This window comes from Amborella trichopoda, chromosome 4 (genome assembly GCF_054954075.1).
Source record: "Amborella trichopoda isolate Santa Cruz 75 chromosome 4, AtrichopodaSantaCruz75HAP2 v2.0, whole genome shotgun sequence".
Lineage (NCBI taxonomy): Eukaryota > Viridiplantae > Streptophyta > Magnoliopsida > Amborellales > Amborellaceae > Amborella > Amborella trichopoda.
This window is the reverse complement of record NC_142339.1, coordinates 531,680-548,400: the sequence shown is the minus strand read 5'-3', so window position 1 is coordinate 548,400 and position 16,721 is coordinate 531,680. Positions and strand designations below refer to the sequence as shown.

The following is a 16,721-nucleotide window of genomic DNA, read 5'->3' as shown; positions in this document are numbered from 1 at the left end:
CGTTATGGCAAACTTGGACACTACAAGCAGGACTGTAGGTCCAAGAAGAAGGAAGTTGTTCACGTTGCTGAGGAGACTAATGTGGTTGTAGAAGAATTTAATTAGTGTTTTAAAAAATGGATCAGTGAGGTGGATCACCCACCGACCTTTCCTGATCTGGATCAGCTAGATCAACACTCAAGATCAAACCTTTCTCAAAGTTTCTTGAATATAAGTCTGAGACTGAAATTGAGTTGGGAAGTAAGGTCAAGGTGCTAAGGAGTGATAGGGGTGAAGAATTACATGTCAAGGGTCTTTGATGATTTCTGTGAGGCACATGGCATTGTTCAGTAAACCACCTCTCTCCCTATACTCAAACAAAATGGTCTTGCTGAATGTAAGAACTGAACCTTGGTTGAAACTGTTTGTTACTACTTAGTTCGTCTAGCCTTGATCGCACTCGTTAAGGTGAAGCCGTATTGGCTGCTAATCATGTTCTTAACCATATTCCCTCTAGAGCCTGTCTACATCACCTTATGAAAATGGAGGGGTTCCTAACCTTATCTACTTCAAGGTTTGATGTTATGTAGCACATGTTATTGTCCCACTTCATCAAAGATCCAAGTTGGACTCTAAAACCATTTGTTGTGTTTTCATTGGATAGATATGAGAGGGGAACTAGGTTTACAGACTTGTAGATTTGGTGGTCAATAAGCTGGTTATTAGTCTCTTTTCTTGAGAATGAGATTGCGGCTTCTCCTTCTGATTCCCTAGTTATATCTCCATCTTTTAGGACTACCAAATTTCAGAAACCCACAGACCTCTCCTTTCTTACTGAGTTCCAGCATGATCCCTTTCCATAGAGTCTCCTCACTATGTGGGAAGCTTTACAAGAGGAGATGGATTCTATTGTGAAAAAAATGGAACTTGGGAATTGGTAGATTCACTGGTAGGAGTAAAACCAGTTGAATGCACGTGGGTTCTGAAAAAAAGTTAAATCCAGATTGTAGCATTGATAAGTAAGTATAAGGCTTGGCTAATATGAAAAGGTTTATCATAGAAACATGGAATTGACTTCTTTGACACCTTCTTGCCATTAACTAATACGAGGACGTTCAATGTGGAGACAATGTTTTGAATTAATATCTTGATGAAGAGGCATGTATAAAGGAACCAGAAGTTTCATTAAGGAAAATGCAGAGCACAAGATGTTCATGTTACTCACGTTCTTCTATGGATTGAAGCAAACACCGTGGAAAGGTATGAAAAGTTTACCTCTGAAACCCGAGAGTTTTGGATTTCAATTGTGTGATGCAGATCCTTCTCTGTTTGTGAAAATAAGCAGGGGTTTTGTTCTTTTGCTTGCTGTTCATGTGATCAGATGTTATTTGCTAGTAATGATTTGCAGATTTTAGTTACATAAAAAAATTTACATTTGATGTTAAGAACCTAGGTGAGGCGGAATATATCTTGGGTATCAAGATTACACGAGATAGAGGATGCAATATATTATGGCTATCTCAACCTAATTTCAAAAAGCAACACAAAGTGTTTGTTTGTAAGCCCTCGACCACACTTATAGTCTCAGGCCTAAAATAATCCATTAATATGTGCCCGCAAGATGATGAATATAAATGCTGTATGAAAGGTATTCCATATGCCGGTGCTACTTTGACTCGAATCTGACTTGATATTGCCTTTGCAGTTAGTGTGACTTGCCGGTATTCAAGCCGCCCAGGTGTGCAACATCAGGATGTTTCGATGTTGTTAGACGTATTATGAGACATCTGCAAGGTACCCTGGAATATGGTCTGTGGTTTATGGGATTGGCACTTCTTTTAGAAGGTATGCCCATGCAGATTGGGGAGGAGACAAGGACAAATCTTTTCTACCTCTGCTTGGCTATTCACCCTTGGTGGTGGGGCTGCCTCTTTGTGCAGTAAGAGACAGGGAGCCATAGCACATTCCACTATGGAGGCTGAGTACATGGCTATGCATGTGGTATCGCTTGAGGCAGCTTGGTTGTTGTAACTGCTAAGAGAGATCCCTCTTGAGGGTCACAATAGTCGGGTGCCAAAATATATTGTGATAATCAAGCGGCAATTTGCAATGGCAAGGAACAACAAATCGAGTGGGAAGTTGATGCGCATCAACAAATATAATTATACCATTCATGAGTGTGTTAGGCAAGGCATGATAACCTTGGAGTGTCATCCCATAGAGGTTTAAAAAAATGGATCGGTGACCCCGGATCGTCCACCCCAAAAACTGTGTCGGATCGGTGACCCGGATCGTCTACCCCAAAAACCGTGTCGGATCGGTGATCCGGATCGTCCACCCCAACAACTGTGTCGGATCAGTGATCCGGATCGTCCACCCCAAAAACCGTGTTGGATCGGTGGATTGGTGTGGATGATCAGAGAATTGACCAAATCGACAAGTTTCGTCCCAATGTTTTTCAAAAAATTACTATAAATCTCTAAAAATAGTGTTCTTTTAGTTTTTAAAAAAAATTAGGAGTGGTGCATTATGTACTTTCATTATTTTGTAAAAATAGGTGAATACTAAGCTACTGTTTTCTTGTTTGGACGTCTGTATAATTATTAATTATAATATAATATTACAATATTGCATCAAAATAATTTAAAAATATTAGAAAACACTTCCATATTATAAGATTAAAAAAATAATTTCCCATGTAAAGTGAAATTAGTATCTCATCAAAGTATCAAACATTTATTAATTTGATTTACTCTTCCAAAATTAACACAACCTAACTAACTATGATACTATATACTGAAATTGAAATTGGTCGTTTATATTTTATAGTTGTTTTATCATACAATAAGAACAAATCTAAAATATCATCTAATTTAAGAAATCTTATATATAACTATAAGAAAAGTAATACATTACATAATTTATAATGCAAATAAATTAGTAAATAAATAAATAAAATACAAGATTTGGTTATCAATGTATAATTATTAATTATAATATTATAATAAACATGATTCAAGAATTTCTATATAACAACTTAATGTATTAAATTTTTATTGCTGTATAAAATAAGTTATTGCAAGAATAACTAATTAACAATAAGTTATTTGTTAATATTTATAAAATATATATATATATATATATATATATATATATATATATATATATATATATATATATATATATATATATATATATATATATATATATATATATATATATAAATTTAAAATTACAATCTAGACTAAATATGAAAATAACATAATCTATATAACAATAAGAATTTATTAAATAACATAGCAATTTAATAGATTAAATTATGTGATGTTTTAATGTAATTATAACAATAAATTTTTTGATATAATAATAACAATAATTTTAACATAATTATACTAAATAAGTTAACAATTTTTACATAATTATATTCATTTAAGATAGTAATATTAATATAATTTTAATGTGATCATATTCACACAATTAGGATATAGAGAGAGAAGCTAGTTTGGGATGGGAGAAAGAGAGATACGTTGGTAGGATAGAGAGAGACACCTAGAGGGGACAGAGAAAGATGCTAATAAAGTTGGGAGGGGGGAGAGAGATGCTAATGAAGTTGGGAGGGGAGAAAGAGAGAGAGAGAACACTAATAAAGTTGGGAGAGAGAGAGAAAGAGAGAAAATAATTAAAGGTTGGGAAGGGAGAGAGAGAGAAGTGTGATTATTGGGGCAACGTGAAGAACTGGTGGTGAGGTTTGGTGGGACTCATTTATCCCACATAAAGGAAACAATGGAGGGACATCTTGAATAAAAGCCTCAAGCTACATCATTTAATGTATCAAATTTGGCACATGTTCTTGGTTGACGTGTGCTTACTTGACCACTAGTAGCTACTCTCCAATTTTAAAAGCAATGGAGATTTTTATAATTTAAATATCTTAGAAATATAACGTCAAAATCGGCACGGTCAGTGACATGTCCGGTTTGTGACATCATGCAAACGATTCGTGACGTCAGCAGGGCGATTCCTTCCAGAGAATCGGCCGGATGTTGTTTTTTAAGCAGATATGGGGCGACTTCACCGATACCTGATTTGGATTGGGCAAATTCGGATTAGATCGTCGTGGTTTTGAACCTTGCATAGGACTAATGGTAGTCAACATCTAAACCATGGTAGTCCTTAAAGGTCATTTGGAGAAACAAAGAGGATGGGCATTGTATCCTTGATGTAATTTTTTTCTCTTTCTTGATTGTTGATCATGTTCATGTAATAACAATCAATATATAGTGGAATAATCATGTGGGAATACTGAACCCTATCACTCATATTGTGCAGGTTTCTATTGGGATGAAACCCTACGCATTGGTGTTACCATAGTTCAAAGGGATAACATTCTGGTTGAAGTTCATGTAGTGTGATGGTTCAATAGGATGACATGGTCTTTGGAAATATTACATTGGCATGTTCTTGAAACCATGGCACATGGAAGGATGGGGAGTGGGTGCTACTTTTACTGCTAATGTAGGTCATGGAGTCTGGAACTCAACCTAACTGTGGTAGTTAGTTCAAGGATAAGCCCGTCCGAGATATTTGCAATAAGCTTCATATAGGAACCTTGTTGATGGAGCCAGTGGTTCAATGAGATACGTCATTTAGTCCAAGTGGGGAATTGTTGGAATTCCAGTGGAATTGAGGGCCCTGCATGTTTGGACATGCCCTATCAATGAGCAAGCCCAATGGCTCTGTAAAACAGACATCCAACCAATGTTTAGAGCATAGTTTCAAAAAGCGGCCCGCCCAACGCCTAGGCGGGCCAGGGCGCCCCAGGTGCATCTGTGTCCTTCGGCGGGCTCCTAGGGACTGTGGCCATCAAGGGAAAAAATGGCTCTCATGGAGAGAGGGGCATTTTTATAAGGGGGAAAGGGGGATTTAGGTTTTTATGTGACCTGAACCCATTTTTTTACATTTTAGAGTCAAAAAAAACGAAGAAAAATGTGCATTTTTGTGTATGGACTATGGATTACGGACTATGGATGGGGCTGGTAGTCATCGTAATAGTAGGGGCAATGGACTATATGGATGGAGTCATGTGCATGGACTATGGAGCGGGATGGTAATCATGGTAATGTATGAACTATGGATGGAGTTATGGACCATGGGGACTATTTGTTATGTCTAGTACTAATTTGAATTTTGGATTATATTTTCCTATTTATCTTAATGTGTCATTAAATAATTGTCCAAATCTCAAATGCTTTGGTTTGTCTTTGGAGTTTGGGTTAATTGAACATAAAAAATGTTCTAAAAATGCCTCAATATGCATTTTTTACACACAATTTGGCACTAGAAATGTTTTTTGGACACCTCCCACCTTTGGTCTTCCACCTGGGCTGCCCGGAAACCGGGGAGGCCATCCAGGCGCTGGGTGGCCATATAGGCGCTGGGCGGCATGGACCTCGCCGGATGCCTAGGTGCCGCCCGGCATTTTTTTGGAACATTGGTTTGGAAGCTAGATGTGAATGTCTTTAATGACTTGACTAGTCTAGGGAAGGACCTATGAGTCCTCATGTCCTAGAAAATGTAAAGCTAGTCAGGATAGCCAAGGGATAGTGATCATCAGTGTTAGTCATAGCAGAGAGCAGCCTCGGATAGCCCCCAAGATTTGTTGGCTCAAAAACAAGATATGCTTGCTGTTGGTGAAAATCTGACTGACCAAGATTTGAAATTCATAAAATGCACATCCATTTTGCCTGGGTCAGTGATTGACTCAAGGAAGCCAGAAGGCCTTACTTAAGAACTAACAAGGGAGACACACTCAGTTCCTCCATTGGTCAACAAACGAAAAGGCTCGCTAAAGTTGACCGCAGAAGATCTCAAGCGTCTCCGCTCTTCACTGGAGAAAGCAAAAGCTGCAACTTTTGATTGCAGGGTTGCTCGACCCTAGCAGGCCCTATAATCATGATTAAGCAAGTTATGAAAGATAGGTCAGAGGCAGATCCTGGAAAGCCACATTACCATGATTGAATGAGTAACAAAAAGACAAGTTCCAAAACAGAGCAGCTATAGAGGGCACCTTCTGATTGGGCAGGTAAGAATTGATCTCTAGCTTGAGTCAATGAATGGTTCTGAAAGACAGGCCGTGCGTCTTTGTGCATGGTACTGTAATGGCGAACTTATTCTTTAGGTTTTTTTAGACTCAGATCAAGGGGGGTGCTATCTTGGGGTCTGCTCCAGGAAACCTCCGTTCACCATACTTGGTATTCTCTGAGTAGCAAGGGAGTATTGACCTTAAGTCTTGATAGGCCAAGTCTTGAACCTCCCTCTGTGTGGATCTGAGTCGCTAGGATCTATCTGGATTAGCGATTGGCATTCTTGCCACTCTTCTCTCTCTCTCTCTAGAATTGGGTGGTGTTCTATGTATTGCAAGAAATTACAGGGATAAAAAAGCAATGACATTTAGGGTATCACTTCGGGAATCTGTGACTGTTAGATTTTTTTATTTATTTTTAATGATTTTTAGCGTAATGGGATTTCTTCAAGTGCACCCTATTTTTGTCGAAGTTTCACTTAAATTTTGTCCTTTGTAAATTGTAGTCCTTAGATTGTTGGATTGTGTATTTCAGTTCCATATTGTTGTTGAAAGTTGACATGAAAATGGTAAATTGCAGTGTCAGTTGTGAGAGGTGAATGCTTTAATGTTTGTTACTCCTTCCTAAGCTGTAAGAGACAAGAATTATTCGAGTCTTCTTGATCACGTCCCACTGGACAACGTCCAACCTTTTATAGAAGTAATGAAATTAAGTTTCCGATCAGGAAAAAAAACGAAAAAGAAAAAGAAAAGAGAGCTATTTTATCCAGATTTAGCCTCTTCCATGAGGAAAACTGTTGCCCACTAATGAATCAATTTACTTGTTCACATTGTAGGCAGCTTTCATGGTCCCTACAGAATTACTTGCTCTCCAGCATTACGAGCATATTCTTTCTTTGCTACAAAATATTGATGAACAAAGCAGACCATCTGTTGCTCTTCTTACACGTTCTGTCCCTTCGAAACAATCTCGGATAATTCGCAAGGTGACTAATTTTCTCTGAAGACCTTTCTCTTATTCTTGGCAGATAATAGAAATATCATGACATCATCTATATAGAATGCTTCTTTTCACCCAGGGTCTTCAAACTGGAGATATAGCATTAGTCATTGGCACTCACAGCCTTATAAGTGAAAGTGTTGAATTTTTGGCTCTAAGACTTGCTGTGATAGATGAGCAGCATCGGTTTGGTGTAATCCAGCGTGGAAAGTTTAATAGTAAGGTATTCTGTTTCTTGTACAATTTCAATGTTATCAGTTAGCTTGTTGTCACATGTTTTCTGTGGGAACTCCTTTGTTAATTTATGAATTACATTCCTTTACCATGCTCTGTGCAAGATTCTTAGTGCATCTTCCTTATTATAATGAGATGCTTCAAAAAAAAAAAAAAAAAAACAATTTGTGAAGTGCACTTGTCATTGCGTATCCTTAAAATAATTGATTTTTGTTTACTTGTATTGGTTAAATTTTCGAAGAATAAATGAACACAAGCAATAGAGAATATGCATAGACAAACTCTGTAACCTTTTTGTAAGCATTTGATTTCTCTGTTTTTCTTGTCAAAATGATGCCATATCGACAAAGAAATCATAATAAAAATATTGTATGAATTTTAATAAAAAAGAAAAATATTATAAGAGGTTTTAATAATTTTGCGTAATCTGGTTTACTGCAGTCATATGAATTTCAATGTTATTTGGGCATTTCACAAATTGTTGAAAGCTTTGATAATTTTTTTTCTTATTGTTGGTTAAATTATCCTTGTAGATAATATTCCCAAAATTTAACTAGCAACAAATCGGTGAAATCGGTATCACCGACTTGTTATCTTTTCAGGATACTGTAAAATAGATCTCCAGCTGACCGTATATAAAAATTGGGGGTGTTGTAGAACATTCGGAAAGATGACTCAGAACATTCGGAAAGATGACTCAGACTAGAGTTTTAAGGATGAGTAGTACTCCGAATAGAAAATGGGGCATGTTTTGGATGCCTCAAAAGGAGGTGTAGGTTATTTTTCTAACTCTGGAGAAAATTGATACTATTTTGGGTTTGGAGATGTTTGAATAATAGGCTATTCACAAGAATCTTAATGAAAATAACAAAGTAAATATTATTATAAAGGCTAGGTAGATTATGTTTGTCTATTAATCTTTGTCATCTTGTGTTTATTGTCAAGCATTCCTGGGCCATGATGCCAATATTCTTTGCTTCTTGCCACGTACAAGTCGACATTATAAATTTCTGCTTATTTTTATTTGGTGCTACTTTTTGAATTTTAATTTTGTGTATGGGACATTTCACCCAGTATCTCTTTTGGACCCATGTGTTGGACACCTCCGATGCATGTTGTACATAAACACTTGTTTATGCATATACATGTAACATAGAAGGAAAATGCTCATATCACACTGGTAGTGGTACACTTGGTTGTGTAAATCTTAAATGTGGAAAAAAAGAAGAATAAATTAGTAAACATGACAACGCTTCTGCTTATATAGATTCAAGTTCCACTGGTCAATAGCATTTCGTCGGAATACATTCTGTCTTTGAACCTTTGTAGTCCTATGCATAGTAAGTACTATAGCCCCAATCATGGCTATTAATAAAGTAGGACTAGGAACCAAAAACCAGACGGAATAGTAGGTATAAAGTAAATTGCCCAAAGTTTCCGAATTAGTCAAACTACTTACCTTTCCGGCGATGTAAGAATGCAAATCTGTTGGTGCCAACTCTGTTCTAATTTTTTTTTTGCAAGTGTACTCTCTTCTAAAATTTTTACAAAATAAAAATGTGGCATGTGACCTTAACCCCACAAAATAGCTCATGGCACCATGTTTGGATGCTGCAAACATTGTAATGAAGAATTCTAATAAAGTAGTAAACCATATTCTCTGTTAAGACGCTGGAATACCTGCCTATGGCGACAAATACTGCAAATGTATTCTGTTTGCTGCTAATCAGGGATGTCCGAGTGCAATATTTGCAGCAAGTATTGCTAGTCTCTATTGAGGAATCGTTACATCTCAATTGATCCTTGCTTAAACTGAATATCGTGATTGTTGGAAATGGTACTTGCCATTTGACTTGCAAGCTTTGACTAATTCATTATTAAGTACAACTAATTTGAATTCTCTATGTTTCAGTTATATTACTCTTCTGAAGGCCTAAAAACAAGTGTTGTTATAAAAGGCCATGGAGAGTCATCTGAAGATGAAGTTTACATGGCACCCCATGTTCTTGCCATGTCAGCCACTCCTATTCCGAGGACACTTGCCTTAGTTCTATATGGAGATATGTCCCTAAGTCAAGTATGTTAAATTCCGTTGTTCTATAACTTCTTACTCCACATATATATTCTGATTACACTAGTATATGCTTTCTATGTAACAGATGGCATGGCTTTTGCGCATGCTACAAATTTGGGATTTCTTTAGTTTTTTGGTCCTGTTTTAGTTCTAAAACGTTTTGTTGGTTTCTTCTGTCAAATTGTTCAGGCTCTAGCTCTTTAATACAGTTTCAAATTATTTAGACTCTAGCTCATAAATGCTTTCTTACTTGATTCACATGGCAAAACATTCTTAAATATCTGAGTTTGGGATCGTAGTAATGTCATCCCTTTTCATTAGCATTATATCTCAAGAACATGTATATAGCAAACATAGTAGAAAATTTGGATTGTTTGTGAGAAGACAACAAAAAAATAAAAATATAACCAAATATTATACTGGAATGATACCAAGTGATGCAAATGATGAAGTTCTATTTAGATGAACAATGGCACCATAAACACAATTGTGAAAGGAAAAGAAGGCAGAGAAGTAAGAGCCCCTATTGGTTTTTGTGATGATCGAGTCTGAGTTTAGGTTCTGGAATGCCATTAGCTAATATCACACAGGCTTATTCAATTTCCATAGTTTAAGCACAGACATCTCGCATCACATCTATACTTCTCTCCCTACTACATAAAGGGTTGGGCTTCATAGAGGTTAGGCTTTACGCTTGATGCATGGGTTTGGGGCTGAATTGATTGCTTCAAGGCATAAGTTGTGAGTGTAATATGCAATGTTCATTGAAACTCAATGTTGTCCCTCATGATCCAAATGTTATCTTTCCTTTTCTCCAATATCCTTGACCTGCATTTTAACCATGTATGTTCCTATGGTTAACAAATATCACTTCCCTGTATTCAAACTCAATCATTAGATCATGTTTGTAACCATGCTGCTTGTCCAAGAGCGTATCCTGCTCCCAAAGTTGAAAGCAAATTGCACTAAAACAACAATGCTTTAGGCCTCTCCTATTGCATCAAGGAAATGCCCTTTTCTTAGGACATTTTTCTATCAATTTGTTTTTTTGGAATTTTAGAATTCATCTAAAACTGTATTTAAAATACAAAAAAGGGCTGATCCCATATCTCGTTCTATTAAAATTTTGGTCTTATTCACTCTCATGTTCTTTTTCATCTGAATCAGATTGTTATATAAAAATTCAATCTATATATTACTTTCTTTTTTGGGGTTAAGTGAGCCCAAGTTTCATTGGGACTGATACTGCTGTATTGCTTTGAAGGTACAACGGGTTTGTGACTGAAATGCATATTATGTCAGTTACTTGTCAAAATATGTACAATGTAAGAATCAAAATCTTATAATTCTATTCTCATTACAATAATTGGTACATGAGAATTCCTGAAGCAGCCTATTACTGATAATACGATCCCGGTCTTCTCAATATGTTGTATGTGATGCTTTTATCAAATAATCCTTCTTGTCACTAACATGTACAAAAATGTAGTGTACCTCAGCATATAGATCTAGAAGTATCGCTCTTCATCTTTTGTTAGGAGTATGTTTAAGCTTGGAGGTAATTTTTGTTTTGTTTGCAGGGAGGACTTGTTTCCTTCATTAAGTGATACGCTTTTATTGAAATGGTTATTCCTTTTATTCAATCAATCTCAGCAAAAATTAGCATGATTCAGAGTTTTGAATTTTGTTGTTTTTAACATGGGAATGGAACCTTGATAATTGTTTCATGTTGTAAAACCTGGAAAAGTACATCTGGATCATTATCGTTGTCATCTACATGCACCCTTGTCCTGTTTGGATTTTGTGCCAATTTTTTCCATTTTGATTTCAAATGAATTTATGAGGTTAATTGATGGTTGGGTTTTGTTTCTTTCTTTGACAATGCGTTCTTTATGTACAAGGCTTAGAATAGAGTGAATAGTAAATCACATGTATCATGTTTAAATTCAAGTGCATTTCTTATTACGGATAATTAATTTGGGTGGCATTGATGAAGTCACCTATAGCAGTTGTGCTATTTTCTCACCAACAGGGAATATGAGGACTTTTTTTCCTTATGCAAATTGCAAATTCCAAGGCAAAATTTAACAACTTCTATTGGATTATATTTTTAAAATTGGCAAATATTGTCATTAACTCATGGATGGGGTCTAATGGTCATGTTTCCAATTGGTTTTGTTTGTCAATTGTCTTCTGTGGAACAGATAACTCATTTACCACCTGGAAGAGTGCCTGTTGAAACACACGTACTTGAAGGAAATTTAACTGGATTTGAACGCATGTATGAGGTACGTACGTTCATTTTTGGTTTCTTGAGTATTGAAAGTCATATATATCTCGATAGTTTGTATGCAAGCTATACAGGTTTTGGTGGCTTTTTTTGTAAAACTTAGGAAGGATTTGGTAGGATTAGGTTTGGGTGGGTTCCTGGTGCTGGCCCTTGTTTTTTCTATTTTTGTTTACTTAGAGAATAGTCATTGTCTTGATAGGTTGTATGGCAACAGAAAATTAGATTTCATGGCCCATATGCTGAACTGAAATAGACTTTCTTAGAGAAAAGCGTTTTTAAGTGGATCACTGGCATAAAATCCCCTCCAATGCATGGTAAAATTTTTTGACATCATTTAAGAAACAATGGATCTTGATATGTTGGTAATTAGAAATAAAACTCTTAGTTCATTTTTTATGGAAGCTGATAGAAAAGGTGTCTTAAACTATGAGGCTCTCCTGTAGTGACACGGAAAAACAGTTAGATTATTAACTCTCTCTCTCTCTCTTGCTCTCTCACTTGCTCTTTTAAGAACTCAGTTCTGAGATGTTTTTCTTCTTAAAGGTCTTTATTACTTGAATGTGTTTGAACCCCTTTTTCTTTCTGTTTTTCTTAAAAAAGGACATGTAATGCTTGCAGATGATAAAGAATGAGTTGCAGGAGGGAGGGAAAATATATCTCGTGTATCCAATCATAGAAGAATCCGAGCAACTGCCTCAGCTTCGTGCTGCCACAGCTGAGTTAGAGCTAATATCGGGTAAATTTGAGGGCTACCAATGTGGGCTTCTACATGGGCGCTTGAAGAGCACGGAGAAAGAGGAAGCACTGAGGAGGTTTAAATCAGGAGAAACACGGATATTGTTGGCAACTCAAGTGATTGAGATAGGTGTTGATGTTCCTGATGCTTCAATGATGGTTGTTATGAATGCTGAGAGGTTTGGAATAGCTCAGTTACACCAGTTGAGAGGAAGAGTTGGAAGAGGACAGAGAAAGTCAAAATGCATTTTCATGTCATGTTTGGTAGGAACTATGGGTCGGCTGAACATTTTGAAGGAGTCATGTGATGGGTATTACCTGGCCAATATGGACCTTGTTCTTCGTGGACCTGGCAACTTGCTTGGAAAGAAACAATCGGGGCATCTTCCGGAGTTCCCAATTTCCATGTTGGAGGTCGATGGAAATATCATAGAGAAGGCTCGTCTTGTCGCCTTGGTAATCTATTGCTCTCTCTTTGTTTCCATGTCAATGGGTTTTGAGGGTTTTTTTTGTGTGTTGGTGTGCGCGTGTGTAGGTATGCTTTCGCCTTGTATGCCACACCAATGGGTATTTTATTTATTTATTTATTTATTTTGGGGTAGTTTAGTGGGGAATGGGTCCCCTACCCATGGTAAGAATGGAACTAAAAACCTCACATTGTGGGGGCCAGCTATCCTGGCCATCTAAAATATCATGCTATAGCTCTAATACTCTTAGATACTATGCCAAGAGGTCCAACCCCAACTAAGGGTAGTTTAGTTTTTAGGACAACTTTCATGGTTCGAAAGCTAGATGCCACTCATGCAAACCGAGTCTCTCTTGGACTCTCATGCGAACCGAGTTTCGCACTCGTAACATTTATTCTCTTGGATTCCACCTCGATGAGCTCTCTCTCTCTCCCTCTCTTTCTCTCTCTAATATTTTGTTTCCGTAGAAGGTTAGATTCCGCTTTAATGAGCTATTCTCATTTTAAGGGGTTTTGTCTTATCCCTTGCCTTGAAACCTTACTTTTTTTATAGGGAAGGATTCCTCCTCGAGGAACCTCTCTCTCTCTCTCTCTCTCTCTCTCTCTCTCTCTCCTTGTGCGAGGTATTAGGGTTCCTGTAGATTTGCAGCTCCATTTCACGTAAGACTTTGCTTTCCCTATGGCGATAGATTACACCTTGATTAGTTATGGCTCTGAATCTCTATCTTTCTCTCTATTCTTTTTCTGAAAATTACCAGTGCCATTTTTACCAATATTTTCAATGCGATGCCATTTTGTTAATCTCTGACTCCGGAGTTATTTTAATAATTTTTTCTTCATTTAGTTTTTAACTCAGTCTTCTTTTGTTGCAGAAAATTTTGGACACCCATAATGGCCTTGATGGTTTTCCCCTGCTCAAAGCGGAGCTCAGCATGCGGCAACCTCTTTGTTTACTTGGCGACTGATTTCAAAGATTTTCTTCTCTTCTTAGGTAAGCAAAAGAAAAATTTCCGTAGTTGTTCATATGCCTATCTGTAAATTTCAGCATATTAACTCCTTTATCATTGTTATCCGAAAACAGAAAAATTTCAAAGAAAACAGAATTTTTTATCAACTTGTGAGATGATCTATCAAATGGACTATATGCTAAGTTACTTGGGACTGGGGAGGAACTGTTTCATGTGTAAAGATGGGAGACATTTACGTTCTTCTAGGTGCCCAAGTGGTTTTTATATGCCTTGAAATGAATATTGTATTCTGATCTACCAATCCCAAAAAAAAAAAAAAAAAAAAAAGAAATTTAATCAGGTGTAAAATAAATTCACGGCATCTCCTATTCTCTAATTTCTGGTTGTTCTGTTTTTTTTTTTTCTGTTATCTGATCAATAAGCTTTTATTGTGAATATGTCTATTCAGACCTTCCTAATCAGCACTAACACAGCCATAAGTGTTGGGTAGAGAGCTAAAACCTTGTTTTGGGCCCAATAATTCTAACCTGGGCCATGAGATTGAGGTTGAACAGGGGACTAGCACAGTTCACAGGTCACATGATTTATTGTTAGGTTTTCAAATTTAACAATTACTTCATTATAGTTCTCTGTTTTTTTTTTTTTTTAATGGGTGCGGTTTGAATGGAGCCTATGCTCTAAACAATCAAATTAGAGCTTACCTTCAAATAGTGTTGAGAAACGTGATTTTAATACTGGAAATTTTTGTGATAGCCTTAAAATAGATTTTCATCTGTATTTATAAAGTTTAAAAGCTTAAAAAATAGTGTAAGTCGAATACTTGAAAATCTTGAAAATTTACAGTTCAAAAATGCATTATAAAGTACACTACTTTCAAAACTTGAATTACATTTTTTCATGTCCAAGCATCTTGATATCGAGATGATCAATTTGAAAATATTTGAGCATCAAAACAACTTTCTGTAGTAAAATTTTTTAGGTTGGCTCAAATTTGATTGTATAGATCCTCGGCTTTATATAAACTTTTCCTTTTTTTATTGTTCTAGGTTTGTAATAAGGCCTTCAAGATTGGAGCACTCTGGTTTTGAGGTTAAATCCTGGCTTTCCTAGAAAAATAATCAATATAAAGTGCCTCTTTCTCTCTCTCCCCGATTTTATATAAAGACAACTTGTAGAAAAATCCGCTCTCTCCAATTTTTCCATAAATGACAACTTATAAAAAAAAATCCAAAAAACTGGCTTGTTCACAAAATCCAAAAAAATGGCATGTTCTATTACTTACCAGCGGAAACCTTCTAATTTGATCAGATTTTGTGGCGTTCTTCCCTAAAAAAGTATATCATACACCAGTGTGACATCCAGACTGTTTTGGTTTATGAATGTCTCGGTGAATGTCTATCATCAGGAGCTACAATTTAATTTTCTTCTTCCATCCTCATGAAAGGAGTATATATATATATATATATATATGGATGGGTTGATCTAACGGTCATGATTTTATTTAGTATATTAATTTTAATATATTTTTTTAAAATTCAAATCACTTAAAATTTTAAGTGTTTATTTTTACCGTACATCTAATAAAAATATTAAAAAAAGAATTCATAAAATATAAATAGATCAAAATACCTTTTAAAATTTTTTAGGGTATTTTAGTTAATTTATTTTGTGCAAAATATTTTTTTGATATTTTTATTGGATTCTTATGTTTTTAAAGAACACATATACAAAATTTCAAGTGATTTGAATTTATAGAAAAAAATTAAAATACGAAATGCAATCGTGATCATTGAATCAGCCTAGATTAAATTTGAGCCGTTGGGCTTTTATATATATATATATATATATATATATATATATATTGTTAGGGCATTCCTACACATGGAGTATATTATTAATGTACTCAACTTTTTGGATACTCATTATCCTTACCTCTACCATGTAGTTGCTTTTTTATTTTGGGGTATTTTAGGTAAGGGTGTCTTTTTTATAAGGTTGCAAATTTGCAGCCTTAAACAATCAATTAAGGCTCTCCTTCAAATTTTATCATAATTTTGGTGTAAAAAATTCTTAAGATTATTTGAAAATTTATTTTTATCTTTAATTATAAAATTTTAAACTCTAAAAATAGTTAAAATCAAGTAGATCTATAAACATATGAAAATCTTGAGAATGGTAGTTTCGATAATGTGTTGCAAGATATACAATTTCTAGTTTATATATATATATATATATATATATATATATATATATATATATATATATATATATATATATATATATTTATAGTCATACATCTTGATGTCGAGATGATGTCGAGATGATCAATTAGAAGGTTTTTTTAATAAAAACAACCTTTTCTGATGGATTTTTAGGTGCATCTTTAATTCTATAGTTTAAGGTTGCAACCTTATATAAATTTTTTTCTTAGGTAATTAATTAATAGTAAAGTAGAAATTCTTGATAAAAATAAAAATATTTATCAACTATAATAAAGAATGATATCATCTACATGAGCTGTAATATCATCTACATACAACGTTAATTAGTTTTTGAACTATTGATAGAATATCACTAATTTTCTATAAAAATATTTATTCTACCATTCTTAATTTAAAAATTCTCTTGTTTGAAAAATTTTATATTGCAAATGCACAAAAAAATTTTGTATTGCAAATGTCAAAAAAGAATTCTTAATCGACAACAGATCGACTTAAGCTCAAATGCTGGCATACCATACTTTCCAAATTATTGCCCTTTTGGTTTAAATAGCTTATACTATACGCCTTATTTGTAAGTCTCGGTTGTCAACAAACATGGCGAATAATCCTTGGGATTGTATGCCATAAGATTTTGGAAAAGTATATAATGAGTCAATTTATTTTTGGTACAA

At 35.2% G+C, this 16,721-nt stretch overlaps 1 protein-coding gene across 12 annotated transcripts in view; it reads left to right on the top strand.

Moving 5' to 3' along the window:
• The window catches only part of LOC18439517 (DEAD/DEAH box RNA helicase family protein), a 33,592-nt gene extending 19,618 nt beyond the window's left edge, over positions 1 to 13,974 (top strand). For 8 of the 12 annotated variants that reach the window (XM_011627030.3, XM_088864172.1, XM_020670373.2 and 5 more), the window contains 6 exons: positions 6,898 to 7,047; positions 7,141 to 7,284; positions 9,208 to 9,372; positions 11,574 to 11,657; positions 12,278 to 12,850; positions 13,733 to 13,974. In XM_011627030.3, coding sequence (XP_011625332.1) covers positions 6,898 to 7,047; positions 7,141 to 7,284; positions 9,208 to 9,372; positions 11,574 to 11,657; positions 12,278 to 12,850; positions 13,733 to 13,825 — 1,209 coding nt within the window. In that variant the 3' untranslated portion in view covers positions 13,826 to 13,974. Of the gene's footprint in view, positions 1 to 6,897; positions 7,048 to 7,121; positions 7,285 to 9,207; positions 9,373 to 10,633; positions 10,695 to 11,573; positions 11,658 to 12,277; positions 12,851 to 13,732 lie in introns of those variants that run through there. The other 4 variants (XM_020670374.2, XM_088864179.1, XR_016053690.1 and 1 more) reach the window with 3 other exon arrangements.
• The last annotated feature ends 2,747 nt before the right edge of the window (positions 13,975 to 16,721 follow it).